Source organism: Leptonotus elevatus, chromosome 9 (genome assembly GCF_054856555.1).
Source record: "Leptonotus elevatus isolate MCC_2025b chromosome 9, RoL_Lele_1.0, whole genome shotgun sequence".
Lineage (NCBI taxonomy): Eukaryota > Metazoa > Chordata > Actinopteri > Syngnathiformes > Syngnathidae > Leptonotus > Leptonotus elevatus.
This window is the reverse complement of record NC_141247.1, coordinates 7256813-7276895: the sequence shown is the minus strand read 5'-3', so window position 1 is coordinate 7276895 and position 20083 is coordinate 7256813. Positions and strand designations below refer to the sequence as shown.

General features: G+C 37.8%; 1 protein-coding gene across 3 annotated transcripts in view; it reads left to right on the top strand.

The window, feature by feature from the left end:
- tenm1 (teneurin transmembrane protein 1) overlaps window positions 1–20083 on the top strand; it is a 242043-nt gene that overhangs the window by 195987 nt on the left and 25973 nt on the right. For all 3 annotated transcript variants that reach the window (XM_086085243.1, XM_086085242.1, XM_086085241.1), the window contains 5 exons: window positions 5697–5851; window positions 10703–10786; window positions 12427–12621; window positions 15913–16000; window positions 18243–18439. In XM_086085243.1, the coding sequence (XP_085941369.1) occupies window positions 5697–5851; window positions 10703–10786; window positions 12427–12621; window positions 15913–16000; window positions 18243–18439 (719 nt within the window). The remainder of the gene's footprint in view (window positions 1–5696; window positions 5852–10702; window positions 10787–12426; window positions 12622–15912; window positions 16001–18242; window positions 18440–20083) is intronic.

Genomic DNA, 20083 nt, shown 5'->3' with positions numbered 1-20083 from the left:
TTATTTTAGGTCATTTAAAAAAATGATCTAGTATGGTGCCAAAGAAAAACAGGCACAGTAGATATGTCAACAAGATGTGATTATATCAAAAAGCACCACAGTAGTATCATGCTGGAGCTACCTTTAACAAAGTTGATATGCCTTCTTCTTCTTTGTGGTTTTTACAGTGGCTGGCAAACGGACTGAGTGGTCTTTCTCTTCTCATGGTAGATGAGTATTGGAGATGCGCAAATAGAGCAGTGCCGCTCGGCGAGGCTTGTGGCAGAAAGAGGAACTACAGTACTGTAGAGTATGACGTGGCGTGCGGTTAAGGATACATACTTGCGAATGCAATATGGCATTTTACAAATATTTATGACGTTTATGGATCAGTCAGCTTTTGTTCGTATCTAAAAATGTTTGGAAGTCGGATGTTTGTAACTCTGGGACCTCCTGTACTGTGATCAAAAGCTGCCCATCTGTGTTTTAGAAGAATATAACTTAAAATTAGCAATAACTTGCTCCATCCTGATCACTAAATTCGTAGAAAGGAACCTTAGGGCCACCTAGCGTAGCGGTGGTAGTAATAGTTTGTAACATATGAGTAAAAGATATCCTAGCAAGATGCTACGGACATTTTCTGATTAGATCTGACTACCACAATGTTTTGGGGGTTGGATGCCTTGCCCAAGGATCAAAGGTTCCATTTTCCAAATTGTAGCGTTTTTTAAGTGCGTCTCAAACCTATCATCTTCTCTTTTTACAAAGCAAGACTATGCCACATCATTATCAAAAAGCACCACTCATTCTGTAGTCTGCATATCCCGTGGAAAGTCGTTTTCTTCTTGCTGTGAAGCAACAGTGTTACCCAATCATCAAGAATGTAGCTCATTGTAAGTATATAATACTTGTCAAGCCTGTGATTTTTGACATTAATTCTTTCAAGTTGTAACTGAATGTGCACAATACTGGTTGAACAATAAAACATTTTCCTCATTTAATGTGACACCCAGTACACTTTATGCCAGTCCCAGGTACAAACGAGAGAAACGTTTTATTGGTTGTATATATGTTTTATTGGTTGTTAATGCTTTTGTAGAACTCAAGGGTTCATGTAAGCCAGATGGATGAAATTTCGTCTATAAATGTATCTTGCCTTCATTATTATGTCATTTAGATAGACCTCCTTTGTGAATATGTTGCACGCAGGTCATTGTTTTTGGGAGGTAGCCTGACAAAGGATTTTTAGAAGTGCTGTCGCAGTGTGATTGCAGTTCTTTTTCTTTTTCATCAAAATGCACAAGCTCAAAGTACAAAGGAAACATCCCGGTGACATCATTGATCCTGCTGTTTTGAAAGTGTGCTCAGTATTCACCACACATCACCCCATCTTTATTTTACTATATGCTGTAACAGGCTGAACTATTACTGTGTTGTAAAATATATAATATAGCATATTTTATAATTACTGTAACTGTCTCGTTTCATTTTATTTTTCACCATCCACACTTTCCGTCTGTTTGCCCAGTAATCTCCTGTGGCTCACTCTCTGCAAATAGCTGTAATCAACACTGATGTCTTCCTAAAACCCCTCTCGGTGGCATTCATCAGATTAGATTGTATTGCCATGCCACAGGGGGTGTTAAATTCTTTTGACAAGGACTTTTGAAAAAAGAAATGTTTTGATTGAGGGTGATTGGCCCGTAATGCTTAATTGAAGCAATTCCTCATCACGTCCTTTTGTCTCACCGCCATCTCTGCCTCGTTTGAAGATTTCTCCTCTCTCTTTCGCTTTGGCTGCATTTCCCCACCTCAATCTGAGCTGTTTTACCAAGGTCGGTTCAACCCATCCCGTTCTGCTTTTCTTTGATGATGGAATCCAGTTCAATCTTCATGTTTGCCAAATTTCCATCTCTCTCTTGAGTTGAGATATATCTCAATTATTCCTGCTGCCAGCTTCTAAACATCAGTATCGGGTCTGCCAGGTCAACCGTAGAACACGTGGCAATTATTTTGATGTTTTGTAATAATCCATCGGCTGTACAGAGTGGCTGTAAATTCCTTTCACATAGTTGTATTTACTATAGAAGGAATGAATATGAATATGAACTAATCTGTGGCCATTTGAACCCTATAAAGCCAAACGTATCATATTAAAGGGACAGTAATGGGAAAAATCAACTTTTGGGAGCTTTTAGCATGGTTTTTTTGTGTGTTTGCGATTACGTTTTGTTGTTTTGGTCCGTATTTTGTGTTTTTTATTTATTTGTGTTTGTGATTACTTTTTCGTTGTTTTCATTTTTGTGTTTGTGTTTTTTTATCTGTGTTTGTAATTCCTTTTTTGTTTCGTTTTTTTTGTGTTTGTGTTTTTTATTTGTATTTGTGATTACGTTTTTTTTGTGTTTGCGATTACGTTTTTGTGTTTGCGATTACATTTTGTTTTTGTGATTTTTATTTGGTTTGTGCTTTTTGATTTGCAGATGTGTTCACTTTTTTAGCGTTTTGCACTTCAAGGCCACCGTAAATAATGGTAAAAAATGACATGAATTAATTAGTGAACAGATCTATCAGAATATACACAAAAAGACATGAGAAGGAATTTATTGTATTTCATGCGTGCAAGGAAGAGTGGAGTGAGATACTGAGACAATGTCCTGCCTTCCTTGTCATGTCCTTGTGCAGGATTTATGAGCTCTAAGACAGTTTTAAGAAGAAGATCTATATAGAGGAATGTGGTGAAAATAAAATGAAATGTGCAGACACGTAGATGTGAGCAGGCTCAGGCCGCACACTATAGGTTGAGATGTTTCTCTTACATAATGCCAGGTGACAAGAGGAGAAATAGCAAAGTTGCTGAGAATGAAAGGAGGAGAAGAAAAAGTACCGCCTTGACATTATTGGATGGTCAGAGGCCACTGATTTGAAACACTTGTGAAATACAGAAAAACAAAAGACAAAAGTAAGTTTCGAAGATGTGCATGAAAGCAGATTGGGTTAGGGTGCTTTGTTGAGTTGAGGCGATGAAAGGGTGGGGATGCAGGTATGAGGCCGTGTGGGTAGTTTAATCTGTCTATGTCAGAGGGAAGAGGAAAGGGCCAGCAGGGACAGCTCTGCAGTTCATCTCGTGGCCTCTGGAGGCAACACACTGACCCTGGCCCTGCATGCCCGCGCCCTCTCTCAACCTGCACAATTTACGAGCAACCGGATCAGTCCACAGTTGCTAGCTCGAGAGCACGTGTGAATGTTTAGTGGCGGCCATGCGCCCTATTCATCAGTGTGAGAATGAGATGTTTAGAATGATATTTTACAGCACAACACGGAGGATCAATTTGAACCCTGCCTGATCATATTTGACAAGGTTTGAATTGGAATGAGTATCTTAAAAATGGTCTCATAATAAAGCGAAAGGCATGTTGACAGAAGAAAGGATGGATGAAGCTTCTTGGAGGTGAAAACACTTGGAGCATACAGTATAGACTTAAACAATACCACAAATGGAAACAATCCAAGCAACAGCTGTATTTATAATAAAATAATCAAATGTATTTTATTGCTCTGAGGAGCAATGAGCAAGAGCATTATGCCTTCCGACCTTGTAAAAGACTTGTTCAAGATATATGACTAGAAATTATAGGTGCAACAATTAATCAATAACTAATTCATTGTTCATTGTTTTTTATTGTTGATTAATCATTTAGAGACCATGTTCAATTTAAAATTGTCCAATTTCACTCTCTCAACAGCAAATAGTCTCAGATTTTTGTACACTTATCTTTTTGTCAAATCAAAATAAAACATTTCTTAACATCTACTTTTACAGTGACATGACATGTTATAGACCAAACCAGTAACTGAATGTTAATTAATGTATGCATTATCTACACCGTACATTTGAAATCATGTCCTGTTTTTTAATCTCGGGACGGAAATGTTTTTATTGTTTTTTTGTTTTTTGTTTTTTTGTCCGTTTCATGGATTTGTCGAGTTATCAATCAATCATTTAAATAATGGTTAGTTGCAGTCCTACTGGAAATCAACCTTTACATACTAGAGGGTGATACGGGAGTGGATTTTCACTAGCATTTCATCGCACTCTCACAGAAAAAATTATGTTCCGTCCATGACTCCCGTCCCGTCCTGTGCCGTCCCTCCATCGCTATTTCAAGAAATACAGTGTGACCGAATGCACCATTGCCTTGTGGGTTGTGTAGTTCATTTGGCTAACGTTAATGTGTACTCTTATGGAAAGAAAAATACAAATGGCTGTGCTTTTGTCCAAGGTTTTTTTTTTTCTTCTGGATTAACCTGCTCCTGTCTGCACCCATGAACTTTTTAACCTTTACTGTCCCAATCCCATGATTAAAGGTAAAGTTAAGTCCCATCCTGAAATGCCATCCTCTATTTTATACCTTTGTGCTATGAGGCAATAATGCTAACCACTTTAACAACCCAAAAATATTTAAAACCTTTATTAATGGATGTTAGTAACAACAACTTATCAATATGCATTTTCTGCAGTAAAGGAACAGGGAAGATAAAGGGATGATCTAGATAAATATATGGAATTTATTTTCCATCACTGTGGTAAACTGAGATAGAAGGAATAAAAATATGTCCTTTCAAAAATGGTGACACCACTGGAGTGCATTATGGTATTATCTCCACTAATAGGATTGGAGTTGGACAAAATGGATGACAACCTTTTTTTTAAATCCCTTATAAAATGATTGATCTTTGTTTAAACGGCTTTTGAAAACAAATATCAATGTTCTATTTGTTGGTCCTTAATGCTCGGCCAGCCGATTTTAGTGTGGTGCCTAATACATCCTTTTTACAAAACACTTAATTCTGTAATTGACTATAACTTGGAAACCCTTTGAGGTGTTAATGTGATAAAGGGATATGGATAAACACTTGCCATAACTTAATGAAGTATTTTTAAGTAGCTTAGCATAGGGCAGTGTACATTGGAGACGCCAAGGAAGTCTGAAAAATGGCTGATTGTTGCAGATGTAGAGCGAAAGGCATCATGGCGAAGCCGCGGAATGAGAGGTGAGGGTTGAGGCGTGGAATATTGCTGAGGAGTTGAGTCAAAGGGCCCATTTTGTGTATGAAGATGAGATTGGGGCGGGGGGGTGCTTGCGGGGAGGTCGCTCCTCATCCATTACGGATGATTCATAGTCTGCCCTGACCTTTAATACCGTGACTTACCTCGCTCTCGCTTCCTGCTGCAGTGTCTGACTGCAAGGAGAGTTCAAGTGTACAGTGGTCATAGCCAAGGCGCACCCACACACACACACACACGTTAGTTTGTATAGGTGTTGTGAGAAAAGCATGTGTGCATACTTGGTGGGTGAACATTTATCATGTAAATTTGCAGGCATCAAATGTCAAAAGTTCAGTGAAGCACCCTGCTTGCATCTAATGTGACAAATAAGCTCTTCCTGCAGTCGTATTGTTCTAATCCCTTTAGTGGTCTCTGGGATGGAAATATAATTACATTTCTGCAGTGCAGCGCGTTTGATAAGACAGTCACTAGCTGAGCTGAATGTCTAACTGAATTGGATGCTGCTCCGAAAGTCCCATCATCTCTTGACTTTACCCATCTTGCCTCACTCACTCCTGCCTGTCGCTCCCTCTCACCTTTTCTCATTTTTGCCCATTCTCTCCTCTTCTCATCTTTAAAGCTAATTTGGCCTCTCTCTCTCACCCACCAGGTATTGCGGTGGACAAAAAGGGTGTTGTCTACTTTGTTGATGGCACCACCATTCAGAAGATAAATGAAAGGGGTTTGCTGTCTACTGTGATTGGCTCCAATGGACTGATGTCAACACAACCACTGAGCTGTGATGCACGAATGGACATCAACCAGGTAGGTTATCTATCTGTTTTGCTGTACAATATGCACGTGTGTATGGCTGGGGCAATTTCAAACACAAATATACATTTCAGTTGAATGTGCCTAGCATTTATTATACCAAAAACAGGCATTCATTACATAAAAAAAGACATTAACAACACTATGCAACATAACTTGAGCTCAGGTCAAATTGCTTCATACATCTTTCCACAAAACATCATACAATATTCTACAGAAATATAAAAAAAAAACAAGAAATTCCAGTGCAGGCTACATAGGGCATTTTCATTATTTTTGCAGATATTTATTTATGCCACCTAAATGTCTTCCATTACTCCATATTGACAAATATCACATTTTAAATGACTGCTGGTCAGTCCTGAACACAGATGGTATAGGAAAACAGTTGTTGGTGCCGTTAAATTTGGAGTGACCCGCGATCTTTTTGACAGATAGCTTGCTTGGAAGATAGTTTAAGCATGTAAATTGAATGCTAAACAAATATCAAACATACAGCTAACTTTTAGCCGCTCGCATCAAGTACACTAATGATTGCGAATCTGCCTTAGTGATGTCCCGTCAACATTTACTGGCTTTGTCAATGGTAGAATGTGTGTTTGTTAACTTGGCCATTTTAATGAGTGTGTTTAAGCTTTATTCATCTTTCGAATGGTTCTTTCTTGGTGGATCAGAAGCGTTTGCGAATTGCTTTTGGGAATTGCTTGGAAGACGCATCGTAAAGATTCACTTCCCACAGCACGTACAAAATAAAGCATTCCAGCTGTCAATACACCTTTATTGTGATTAGGTGCAACAATCGATTTAACTGTGCGCAATTGATATTTTCGCCTAAGTGATTCCAAACTAAACTCTTTTTTTTTTTGTGACTGAATGTCGTCTTGGTTTTTAATCCCTGCGTAAATGTCGTATGCCCACTCACATTGTCCATTTGGCCCGCAAAATACACATGTTGATGTGAAAACTGCGATGCAACCGTCTTGTTTTATGTTTGCTGTTTAGGGTGGCTTGTATATGCTTGTAGATAAGTCTTTAACACATGCTACAGGATTTTTTGCTGTTTTGGGTATGAAGAAATGTTACAAAAATAATATATCAATAGGAAAGACAATTTTTGAAAGAAATATTTTTATATTTATGTTACGACAAATATTTATATATATTTTAAATATTTTAATAGGAAGGACAATTTTGGAAAAAAAAAAATTTCCACTTGATTTTCCTCCATCATTTTAAATTGCACAATATGTTTTTTTTTTGTGTGTAGTGCATGTGTGTGTGTGCATGCACGTGACAGTCTGGTGAAGACCAAAGGCAACTAATTTGATCAGCTAGCCTTCAGATCACACTGCTGACTTATGTCAGGCCTATTAGAGCTGCGGATAAATTATAGATGAAGTGCGATCTCGGCACAAACACACACGCGCACACACACAGTGAGTTGTAAGTGCTTGAGTGTGTGCATGACTCTCGGTATGACTGTTCAGGCCAGGTGATTCTCCAGAGGCGCAATAGCATGTCTTTAAAGAGGCCAGTTCAATCCCCCTGTTAGACATCATCCTCTGCAGCACATCTGACCATCATCATACCCCATCTGTGTTTGCTCTTGTAAACTGCACTGACCTCAAACTGGCAGCAATATTGATCAAAACTTCTGTAGCTGTTTGACTTGACAAACACGAGCACGCTAATTTATGCCAAATAAACAGCAGATTGTTGGCACGGGTTTTGGGCAAAGTCAAACTGACTTTTGAATTAGAACACTTTATATTTTGTGAAGCGTCGGATAAAAAATTATGTGGCTTTTTGCTGCAATAGAAGTGCAGTTTTATCGTACTTAAGAGTGCATACAACACAGCTCTGGATATATTGTATTTCTTTAAAGAGTTGTATTTTGCTTTGCAGTAATTCAGTAGTATTGGAATCTGTGCTACTTACTATGTTGTCATTATTTTAAGACATTGCTCTTGTTGATCTTCTTGATCAGGGTGAAAAATATATATTTCGATTATTTTTTTTTGATTAAAATTGAAAGTTAGTATTACTAATCAGGATGTCAGGCGATTAAAGTTTTTAATCGTAATTAATCGCATAACTTCAATAGTAAATTTTACATCTATTCTTAATGTACAATAAAATGTACAATAAAATGTTTTCTTTTTTTTTAGTTTTCATATTCTTGTTAAATTAAAAGTGGAAAAACATTTTAACGAATATAAATATGGCTGCATCTTTTAGTCATTGATACAATCATTTCGTCCACAGTTGCCGGCTCGAGAGCACGTGTGAATGTTTAGTGGCTTTCATGCGCCCTATTCATCAGTATGAGAATGAGATGTTTAGAAGGATATTTTATGGCACAACATGGAGGATCAATTTGAACCCTGCCTGATCATATTTGACAAGGTTTGAATTGGAATGAGTATCTTAAAAATGGTCTCATAATAAAGCGAAAGGCATGTTGACAGAAGAAAGGATGGATGAAGCTTCTTGGGGGTGAAAACACTTGGAGCATACAGTATATACTTAAACAATACCACAAATGGAAACAATCCAAGCAACAGCTGTATTTATAATAAAATAATCAAATGTATTGTATTGCTCTGAGGAGCAATGAGCAAGAGCATTATGCCTGCTGACCTTGTAAAAGCCTTCATAATAATTCATAAAATTATGTTAAAATTAAAAAGATGTACTGTACTGTAAAAAACGAGTGTGATATTGATTTGCGTTGGTCATTTTTCTGCCACTAGATGGCATACTGCATTCGTAAGACATTGGTGACAGCTCAGTGCATTTTCCTTTTCATATTAAGAGCTATCTAATCTTTAATATGAAGTAACTTGTGAAACTCTGCACATTTTTATTTCACCCAAGTCTCCACAAATATATGCATTATTATTAAAGTTACTACTGCAACATTTTTGATGTGGACGTGTCTGCTGTGTTGCAATTGGAATTCCCCCATTACAGGCTTTCCAAGTAAGGGGTGGTGAAAAAAAAAATGGTGGCGTTGAAGGGACTTAAAATTAACTCAAAATTAACACACTAATTTTGACACCCAAATTTGTTAAATTGATATCTAAACATTATTTAATTTCCAGTTGACTGCAAAGAGAGAGATGGTCCATAAAATAGACAATCAGCCATTGGTAAATGGTAACTATAGTGTACTATGTAACACTTTTCTTTTCACCATATGGTGCTCCAAGTGCTTTACAAAAGCTCACATTCACACACAGTCATACACCAATGGGACTCTGCTACTATGTCCACTGAGCAAATTGCTCTTGGACGCTTCAACATGGTCAAGGTTGAGAATCAAACCCACACCCATCGTGTTAGGAGACGTCCACTTCATCACTGAATCACATCGCCACAACAATTCACCTTCATGTGGCCAATTTTGTTCACACACCAGGTCAATTATTTTTGCCCATGTATGTCATGTATCAGATTTTTTTTTTGTTCATGTTACGTGAACAGTACAATTCCGATTTTTCCATATCTGACCTGTTCTCTTTTATATGTGGACATAAATTGGATATATATCTGCAGCGACTGCAGTATGGTCGCTCTGGTTGCAGTCATCTGACTTCATCAAAAGCCACATGTTTGAGATAGATTTCTCACAATCATGTTTGCATCAGCAAAACTGTGAAAAGAATATCTGCAGACAACCCACACACTGTTCAGTGTGCGAAACAACAACTGCTAACATGATTCAAAAGGCAAAGTGAAAAAATACTTTTGTAAAAACTCTTTATTTAGTTGGTTGTCTGGATTTATATTGTGGGATGAAAGAACAGTTAAATTGAATTTAAGTATAAAGAGAAAATTATGCATGTTCTATCAAATCTTTTTTTTTTATCTGAATTTTTGGCTGTACATTATTTGCATCAAAATTGTATGGATTCTTATTCAACACAGGACACTTCTACAAACATTGATAAAAAGAAACAGAGTTTGATGTTTTTCAACGTTCCAGTTGCCTGCAGTTTGAATGTGGTTCATCTTAAGTCAGTCACATTATATGTTTAAAGAAATTTGCATGTCTGGCTTGTTAAGTGGTCAAATGTTTGTTCTGAACAAATAAGTTCAACAGAAACTGACACTGACTTTTCATAATAACACTCAAATGCGTTGAGCAAGTTTGTAGGTCTTTTTGACAGAAACGTTTGATGCCAGACTCTTTGTATGCAGCATGCAGCGGCATTTGCCTGCCATTACTGAAAAGTTCAGTATCATGAGCGGAGATCTGGTGTGTGTCGTCTCAAGACAGGATGAGCCCTGCTTGATTAATTTCTCTACCCATTAAAATGGGATTTCAGACTGAAACCTCTTCTTTCCTATTTGACAGAGCCTATAATTGGACATGTCAGTGGCAATTTAACATGATCCATTTATTTACCAATCCCACTCCACAGTCATCAATCAGCTCTCATACCCTTCGACAAATATCCTCAGACAAACACCCCAGTTGGTGTTTTATTGTGTTTGTGCGCAAAGTCGGTGGCGCCGATGTCGCTGTGTCTGGCTTTGACCCCCGCAGTGTTAGCAAGCAGGGTGCGCTATTTCAGAACGCGGCGATCATGGTTATTGGCTGACATTTGGCTCACCGCCGAAACGAGCAGTTGTGGCTGTTGAATAAACACGGGGAATGCTCCCTGCCTGACGCTGACCTTTGCATGGGCGGGAAGGGCCAGGCGGCCAAATGCTATGTTATTAAGCAGATATTATTCCTATCACTTGCAACTGACGCTTGAGGGTCACTCCACTGCCAAGGGTGTTGTATTCATGTATAAATATACATATAGATTGTATGTTCTGTGCATTATTTTGCAGGTGCGTCTGGAGTGGCCAACAGACTTGGCTATTAACCCTCTAGACAACTCACTCTACATCCTGGACAACAACATTGTCTTACAGGTACACACACATATGCATACATAGTATTCACAGCCAGTGATTGTATTCTACACCTCATTCCTCTGCATCTGATTCTGTTTGCTGCAGAGGCAAAAAAAAAAAAAGGAATTATTTCTTGCAAACAACCTTGTTGTCACTATATCAGCATTCAGTGAATGTTACAAGTAACGTAAAGTGAAGAGAAAATCCTGCTCCCTGCTATAGACGAGATGTCGTTCCAGAAGCTGTTCTTTTGTTTGTCACTCACTTTGATATAAAAACATGTCAGCCAAAAGGAGATTGCCTTTCTTGTAAAAACATAAATTGTGTCAGACAAGACGATCTGGAAATAAATATCATGCAACATTGCCATGGTAAAATGTCAACAAGATTCTGGTTTTGAAAGTCATCAAACCCATTATTTCAATGCACTTGGTTGTCTCATTTTGTCTCGATTTGTATAATACATCTGTAACGACACAAACATGAACAAAATACTTATAATGTGAAATAAAATAATCTATTTTTTAAAACATCTAGGCATGGGCCTATGTTAGATTCTGACAAGATGACAACCGTGAGCAAAAATATCACGGTGTTATGGTATTTAAATGATATCTCTAAAATTACCTTTTTTTAAATATTTGGGTAAATAAAATGAACACAATCTGTTTTATTTGTAAACAAAATATAGAACATTTGGTACAGAAGAAATACCATGTTATGCTTAAATAACTGAATAAATGTTGACATTCTGTTTTTGTTTTAATCCTTCTTAGTGAACTAAGTCACAGTGTCCCATCACTGGTGAGCTATTTTTATAACAGACCCATGGCCTCCTTGGGGCTAACTAGAATCCACTGGCACCAGTTATGTTCAATTGTTTACACAATTAGGGTCGAAATGAACCTGCCAAATGCACTTTTGGAAGAAAAGAGGTGCAGTTGATTATTTTATAAGGGGGGGGGTGTTGAAAGTGGCAGAACAACTATAGCATTTAGTAAAAACGCTTTCATTCTGTTTGGGTCGAATAATGTAACATTTTAACATTTGACAGCCATAAAAAAAAAAAATCCCCCCCACCCTGAAATTTTATGACTTTTCCAAAACACAAATTTTAATTTGTATCTTTTACTTTTATGCAATGTGTGTTAAATCAAGAAATTGTGCAAGTGGTGCGAAGCTTTAAACAGTGATACTTCAAGCCATAAGTGTGTGTAATTTTATGGGACAATGGTAGCATGCACATGCTTGTCTTTGAAGGGTCATGGAGGAAACTCAAAAGGGAAAAAATGAGAAAAGCATAGGAATATTTATAAGGAAGAGAAGTCATATAAAGGTCAGATGGTCCCTTGACACAGGCAAGAGATTTGCACCTGCAAAAAACAAGTACAGTACCTCAACAGTAGCAAATAAAAATGCACTTTCCCTTTTGATTAAGGGTTCATCATACATTTATGAATAGCAGACAGGCTATTGTTGATTGGTAAGGATATTCTAAACTTTGGTCAAAAATTAACCCACAACATAATATATGTGAATGGAAATAGAATAGTATGTAAGGTTAAGTCGGGTGTCACTAACATTTCTAGATAGCAGCTGAAAGATCGACTTCCTACTCTTCCTTTAAATGTCTAACATATGAAGGTGTATGTTTTCAGGTCTCAGAGACTCTTCAGGTGCGTATTGTCGCCGGCCGGCCCATCCACTGCCAGGTGCCAGGTATTGACCACCATCTTATGAGCCGAGCTGCGGTTCGGGCCACTTTGGAAGCCGCCAAAGCCATCGCTGTGTCACACTTGGGTACCCTTTACATCGCCGAGACTGACGAGAGGCGCATCAACCGCATTCAGCAGGTCATATCATCAATAAAACACTCAATGCATTTCCATTCATGATGCTTTGATGGAGTACTCACTAATTTATTTTACAGTCCAGTTTCAAATCCAAAGTATTGCTATAATACTGAGTAGTCATAAAGCTCAAACTAAATCCAGCATTTGATTGGAAAAAGCTTTCTGCTCTAATTCAGTTTTCCGAAATCTTAACACTTCCTAAAAGTTAAGCACCAGCACCAACAAAGATACGGGCCCCTGGCCTCAATCAATAGTCCCAGTCAAGCAGTGAAAAGGCTTCAGGTATATTTGCGGTGGAAAACATCTTCCTGTATAGATCACACAATAAATAGAGTTGTTAGTTGACTCTCTTCCTTTTTTCAGCCAACAAATACCACGCACCGCAGATCTTGTTTTGCAGCTCTTTTTACATGCAAAATCCATCCATTTTCTATATCGGTATGTCAAAGTCCACAGTCATCAAGAATCCTTTTAATACGCCATGAAAAGCAAACACCTGTTCCATGTCGTCTTCACAAACTCCTTTTTAAAGCTCTTGAATGATGCAAAAAAAATCAAACAATGACCCAAACTAACCCTGAGCAGATATTAATGTGCAGAATTTCTTCCATGGCACACGAATGTCTTTCTGAAAGTAAGAGATCAATTTGAACAAAGCAAGCCAGTTTAAATTGATCTGATGTGACTATTTTCACTCGTTTTTGTCTAATAAACAATACAGACATTGAAAATAAGCGACAATTTCTTTTTCCACACATATTTTGCAGAACAAGGAACTACTCGGTAGATAGTACTGTATTTTGCAACAATTCTCAGACATGAGTTGTGTTTAACAGCGGCAACGTACTGTATTTGTTCACAACCAATCTTTGCCACTTTAAATTGGCTAATATTGAGCAAAAATAACAGACTAAGTGGGAAAAAATATGATTTTGATCATATTTGGACATAGTGGATTTTCACTGTTTTTTGCACTTGCATTCCCACCTAAGGACAATTTAGAGTCTCCGATGAACCTGACATGCAGGCGAGAGGAAGCTGGAGTATTCGTAGAAAACTCGTTCAAATATGGAGAGAACATAAAAATTCCACACAAAGGTTAAACCTCCAACCTTTGTGAGGTTGATGTGCTAACCATGCATGTAGCATTTTGAAGTTCTCTGAGTTTTGAAATGGTGTGATGAGTAATGTGATGCACTCTTTCAAACTGGCACTGATTTGAAAACAAAAAAAGTGGCAGGATGATGTAGAAATGATTGGATCTGGCAAAAATAAATTAAGTGAGGAAATTGTTCTAAGGCAAATGAGCTGTTCAGAGCTAAATGTGACAATGAAGAGACAAAATATAATGGTGCATTAATTATTTGGTACATTTCATTTGTAATGGCTTACAAGCACTCCTAGTACTATATCATAGTACCAAGTGAGCAAGTGTTTCCTGCAAATTTGATGTACAATAAAATATAATAGTAGCGGCATGGTGGAGCATGCAGTAAGCCAGCATAAGCGTCAAAGGTATATTTCCCTTCCTGATTCCAAAAACATCTCAGGTAAATGGAAGGCTTTGTTGACATTAGTCGTTCATACTGATGAACTTTTTCATATTTCTTACTTGTAATTGTGCTCTGAAGTCCAATCAATAGTTTATACTCAAACAAACTGAGTTTGTATTACAAATTCCCAAATATTACTGTCAAATGTTGAATAAACTACTTTATATTTGCCCATCTAATTGTAATTATATGTTTAAGCTCGAACATACTTCAAATGCATTGGCCCCGCCCATACTCAGGACCTCCAAAATTCCAGAGTTCGGGCCAGTTTTGACAGAGTGACATCATTCGGTGGAATCGGATTCGGAAATTTGTGAGCGGCGTTGCCACAGTAACCTTGAAAAAGTCAACGTTACTTTACCGATTCCTTAAATCGATCTTTTCAGTCCAATGCGAATGTTTTCCCTCATTGAAAATAATAGAAATATAAATAGTGAACATTTATTGAATGTTTATTGGCATTTTTAACCACTGTCAGAAATGTTTGTTTACAATCTACTGTATGAAGTGATTGAGTCTATCAATACACTTGCCTCTTCTGATAATAAGTCTAACAGTCAAGTCTGCTTGATTCTTAATGGGCAATATAGAATGAAGTGATGCCATTGTGGCTTTTCTCAAATAAATGCATATAATATGAAATAAACCATGGGAAATGGGACCTCCTGAGTGAAACAGCAATACAAATTTGATCAAGTGATCTAATAGGCCTATATACTCATTGACCAATTCATCAGGGTCCTCTCATTAGAGCCAATATGAGTAATGAAACAAAAATCATCAACAAGTTTATCTTTATTACCTACATGGGAGCTGAAAAAATATTAAAAACACAGTTCTACATCATCACAGGTGACAACAAAAATATATACACCCATTTTCTATGCCACTTGTCCTCATTAGGGTTGCAGCAAATGTTTTGACAGGAGGCAGGTTACACCCTGGACTGATCACCAGCCAATCACAGAGCACATGGAGTCTGTTATTTCTTTCATTTGACAGTCTGGTGATGCCAGAAGGAATTGTATGCGACATGCAACCGCTAATACCCCCTGCTGGTGGAAGCCATTTACGCAGCTTCCTCAAACCACTTCGTTTGTCTCCCACACAGACTCTGCACGATCACAGGATGTTTCTTCTCAGCGCACTCACAGAACAGACAGCGAGCAAACCGTGACAAGCATCAATTGCGAGCTCTTGTTCCATGTAGAGGGCAGAGTTTTGAAGCCTTGATCAGAGTCAAGTCACAAGACATTTGAAATCAGCGGTGTCTCTTTGAATATGACACCTGCTGAAACTCTTTTTAGTGCAAAGTCTAAATCGAGCACCAAATGCGCGTAGTAGTGAATGCGCCTGTTTAATTTGGATCAGTGTATTGGATTTGTACTGTCAGATAAATACAGCCCTGTTTGCAATATAGGCCTATGCAAATGAAGCGTATACTGCGCTAATATATCAGTACAACAACAACAACAAAAAGCACTCTAATGTTGTCAGGATATATTATATACAGTTAACTGGAATGATGTTGATTTTTAGGAAAATAAGTTATTATGCTTGTATTTTTACTGTTCTTGAACAGGGTGCTGTTGAGCATTACAAATGTTTAATGGTTTGTGTGATTTACATGTATGCCTCGAGCCATTTGTTCCAAAAACTCAGCATTATCGAGCAAGATTATAAACATTATCATCAGCGTTGTTGCCTTGTGTGACATGGATTTTTGAACACAACACAGGTGTCAACCAATGGGGAGATATCGGTTATCTCTGGCGCTCCTACGGACTGTGACTGCAAGATAGACCCCAACTGTGACTGCTTCGCCGGTAGGTTATCTGGCGTTTTGCACGTGTGCACAAAAACACCTCCAAACACAGCCACATGCTTATGTTGTGTGAATGTCGCTTTTATAAGGTGAGCATATTAGATCATGCCTAATAGGATTCCAGTGCTAAGAACAACATGCATCGCACTTGAAATTCGCTCTTGGCCTGGTTTAGAAGTAGATAATGCTTGGTAATTGAAGCCATCAAGTAATTGAAACTTTCATTCCTTTTTATATCTTTTTTGTTTGTCTAGGTTTAGACTTTCTAACCCTATAACACCAAATATATCATATTAACTACAAAACATTTTGAGCCCTCTATTTCATGAGTATAATATTTTTTTTGCATAAAAACCCTGACGTATATGATCTGACACATGCATTGCACGGATAATCCATTAGAGGGCAGTAATTACCCAGCTGATGGCTTTTCCAGCGACCTTGCAAGATCGCCACAATTGAGAAACGAGCGACACCTGATTTAGTAAATTTTCTTTGTCAAATATAGTGATTAAGGTAAGAAAAAGTTGAAAATGTTACTTAGACAACAGTATAATAATTTAATGGGTGGATATAGTGTGAAAGTACTCTAAATGTTTGAGTAAAACCGTGTTAAAAGTACAGTAAGTGTATTAAGTCATTTTACGCTAAATCAGTCAACTGTTATTTTTTGGTAAATTTTTGCATTTGCCATGCAATCAAAGCTTGATTTTTAAACCAAACTAATAAAATGTTTAAATTGCATAATTGATCTTTGTTCATACATAGTTGATAATTTGTCAAAATGACAAACACGACAGAGAAGTTCTGCACATGCCACTTTGCTTATGTCTACTGTAAGAAATGCAAAGTACATCTTTGCCTGGACAAGAACAGAAACAGTTTTGAGGTGTATCACTATTCAAAAGAAAAAATTGTGACCCACAAAGTTAGTTTAAAAAAAAATCTGTTTTTAGTTACTTTGGTGGATCCCAATAGTGCATGATAGCAGTTATACGATACTTATTAATGGTGGGAAATGTTATTTTTGTTTTTGGGAAATACTAAAAGGTTTGTTTAGTATTATATTTTTGACAGTTATAAATGTACAAATCAAAAGTCATATGTGAAAGTTCATTTAAAAATAATAAACAATAATAATTTAAAAAAATACTCTATTTACGAAGAATCCGAATTTTCTCTCATATATTTCATGGTTCGGACTGTATAGGGCTAAATGAATTAATTCAAGTGCAAGTTGAGCATCAACCAATGACAATGACTTGAATGTGTGAAAGTGATTGAAATGGAAGATTTAAGGTTGTGTGAACATGTCTTGGGTGCACAAGTGTACATATGTGCATCACTTGTATTTGTATTCACTTGACTGTCTCTCCTTTGCAAAGACCTTCACCTGAAACTCAGTTGAAACCCGCACGAGAAAACGCCTTTCCAATCCAATCATTTTATAGCTGGCGAATGAAAAGCTCTTCCGCTATAACAGATGAAGGTTTTAAACCGGTTGGCACATCATTGCAGGGCAACGGAAATCTAATAAAAGGTTGAGAAAGGGACCAAACAAATAAGCAGATGTTTTTTTTGTCAGTTAGGCCATGCTTTCCATTGTAAGTGTCAGAGGATGTGATTTTATCATTTAATTCAGCTCATAAAAAGCTGTCATTTTCCCCCCCTTCCTATTTCAAAGCAAAGGGAAGTCTCTCCCTTGCCACACAAGCCAATTGGCTGTAACGGTTCCTTTTTTCTTGAGCTTTGCTTTGCATATTTTCAATCATGTCTTGCTGTTAACTGATGATTACGCTCTTCAGAGGCTTTCCGTTTCCATGTCCTCACCGCAAACACTCACGCAGTCTCTGTCTCTGAACGTCAGTATGCATCCACAAAATTCCGACAAGAAAGCTGTATATGTACTGTATGCTGTTGAAAGGTAAACCAGCATCCCAGTGGCTGCACTGACCCGCCAGAACTCTGTGCTTCCCGCTGGCTACATTTAAAAGGCTTCACCAAGTGCTTCTACTGCTGTGCTACCACAACATGTGAATGTATTGAGTCAGTATCATGCTGATCTGATCCAGACCATTGAGTAGCAACTGGAGTCCAAGTCCTGTTTTGCGCGCACCATGAAATGTAACTCGGATTCATATTTACTTCTCGAAAGAAGAATTTGTGTTTATCAGGATGTTTTTTAACTCGGTGTGGCGTCATGGCACGGTGGTGCTAACTCACAATTTTGTGTCAATTATAAGGTGACAGCGGCTACGCTCGTGATGCTCGTCTCAAAGCTCCCTCTTCTCTGGCCGTGGGTCCAAATGGGACACTGTATATCGCTGATCTGGGGAACATTCGGATCCGAGCTGTCAGCCCCAACCAGCCTCAGCCTGGCCCAGCTGGACTGGTGGAGATCAGCTCGCCACTCGACCAGGAGCTCTATCTCTTCAGCCAGGTACATGGTCCCTAATTGTGGGATTTTTTGACTCCTCTTGGTATGAAGAAGCAGTGGAAATCAAATCACTTTCCATTGCACTAGCCTTTAATTGCACCATCTAGAAGAGTGCTTCATGAAACTTCATGAAGCTTCATTTTCCTATCACTAATATATTTACTATTGCGTAACTTATTTTATGGCGCTTAACCCTCCTATTGTATAAATGGGGTTCATGTTGTACACATGAGTGTTGCTAGGGGTCATTTTGACCCTAAGCTTTTTTAGTTGTATTTAACAGAATCGCTAATGCCAATATTTTGTCTGTGTTTTTTTTTTTTTCATACTAGAATAAAGTGTAATTGCACATTCACTACAGTAGGTGGCAGTGGTGCTGTTTTTGTCAGAGAGTGTGCAAGGAGTATTACTTCCTCTGAAGAGGAGTACTAAAAACATTTTCGTAGACAAATTATAGTATTTATACTTATTGGCGGAGAGTTGGGGATGGGGGGGTGAAGGGAGGAGATGGCGTAACAAAAAAATAATTGAGAAGCACTGCTATAATATACAATTTTAAAATATTCAAAGAGCTTTGCGCTTCTTACCTAACAACCATAAAAACTGTAGTAGAACCACTGATAGTTAACATGTTGCTTGACCTTGCTCTTGGTAAGCCTCTGTGGCTTGTAAACATGTTCCGGTCATACGCTTTGATGACAGGCAAACTAAACCAGAAAAAAATATTTACACATAAGACACACTTGGAATTGCATAGAGCAATCTCTGTTAAAATGTTCAAATGTACTTTCCTGATGTTCTAATGAGGATTATGTTTGATTTTACATGTATAGTAAAATCCTTTTCAAATTGTGTTTTTTATTTTCCCCTGGGGCCAAACTGACTCTTAACATCATGTTAATGTTATTGATCACAAACAGTGTTTCATTCCAAATGTTTTAAATAGCACAGATGTTTGAAATAATGTGAATATATTACAAGACTAAGACTATACATTCAATATCTCTTTCCAATTGTAAGTCAAATTTGTGTCAAATTTAGGTGATCTGCAGATTTGTAGATAGTCCATACAAGGACTGACTGAAAAGGCTCCGTAATCTCAGGTTTGAATACACTATTAAGGTCTAAGTTTGTTAAAAATCAGTCTTAAAACAACAACAACAACAAAACATAAGACATAAAAATGCACATTTGCCAAATGGAATGTGGCCTGGGAAGATTCATATTATAGTGCTGGTCTCTCCAGGGTTAAAGGTCGTTACAAGGAAGAGAGCTTGTTCTAGTGGTAACTGCATTAAAATTGGAAATGTAAAAAATGGTCGGTGCCTTTGTTCAGCCAGTCTCTTTGGGTTCAAAGGTCATAGTGAGGAAGTGATCGTGATTGTCACCACAGACATTAATTATTCTGAGAACCCAGCAGACTGCAAGCACAGTGTGATAATGTGGTGAGTCAGTATTGTTCAATTGTTGATTTCCTGTTTGCGCCACCCATTGCTGCTGTCAAACCCGTGTCAGAGAGCTCTGCTCTGTTGCTTAGCAACCCTGACCGATTCTCAGGCAAAAGCAATAGCAAGAGCTTCTTTATCAGGAAACATTTTAGACATTTATTGTATGTAGTTATACAGCTGCATTAAAGGACTTGGATTT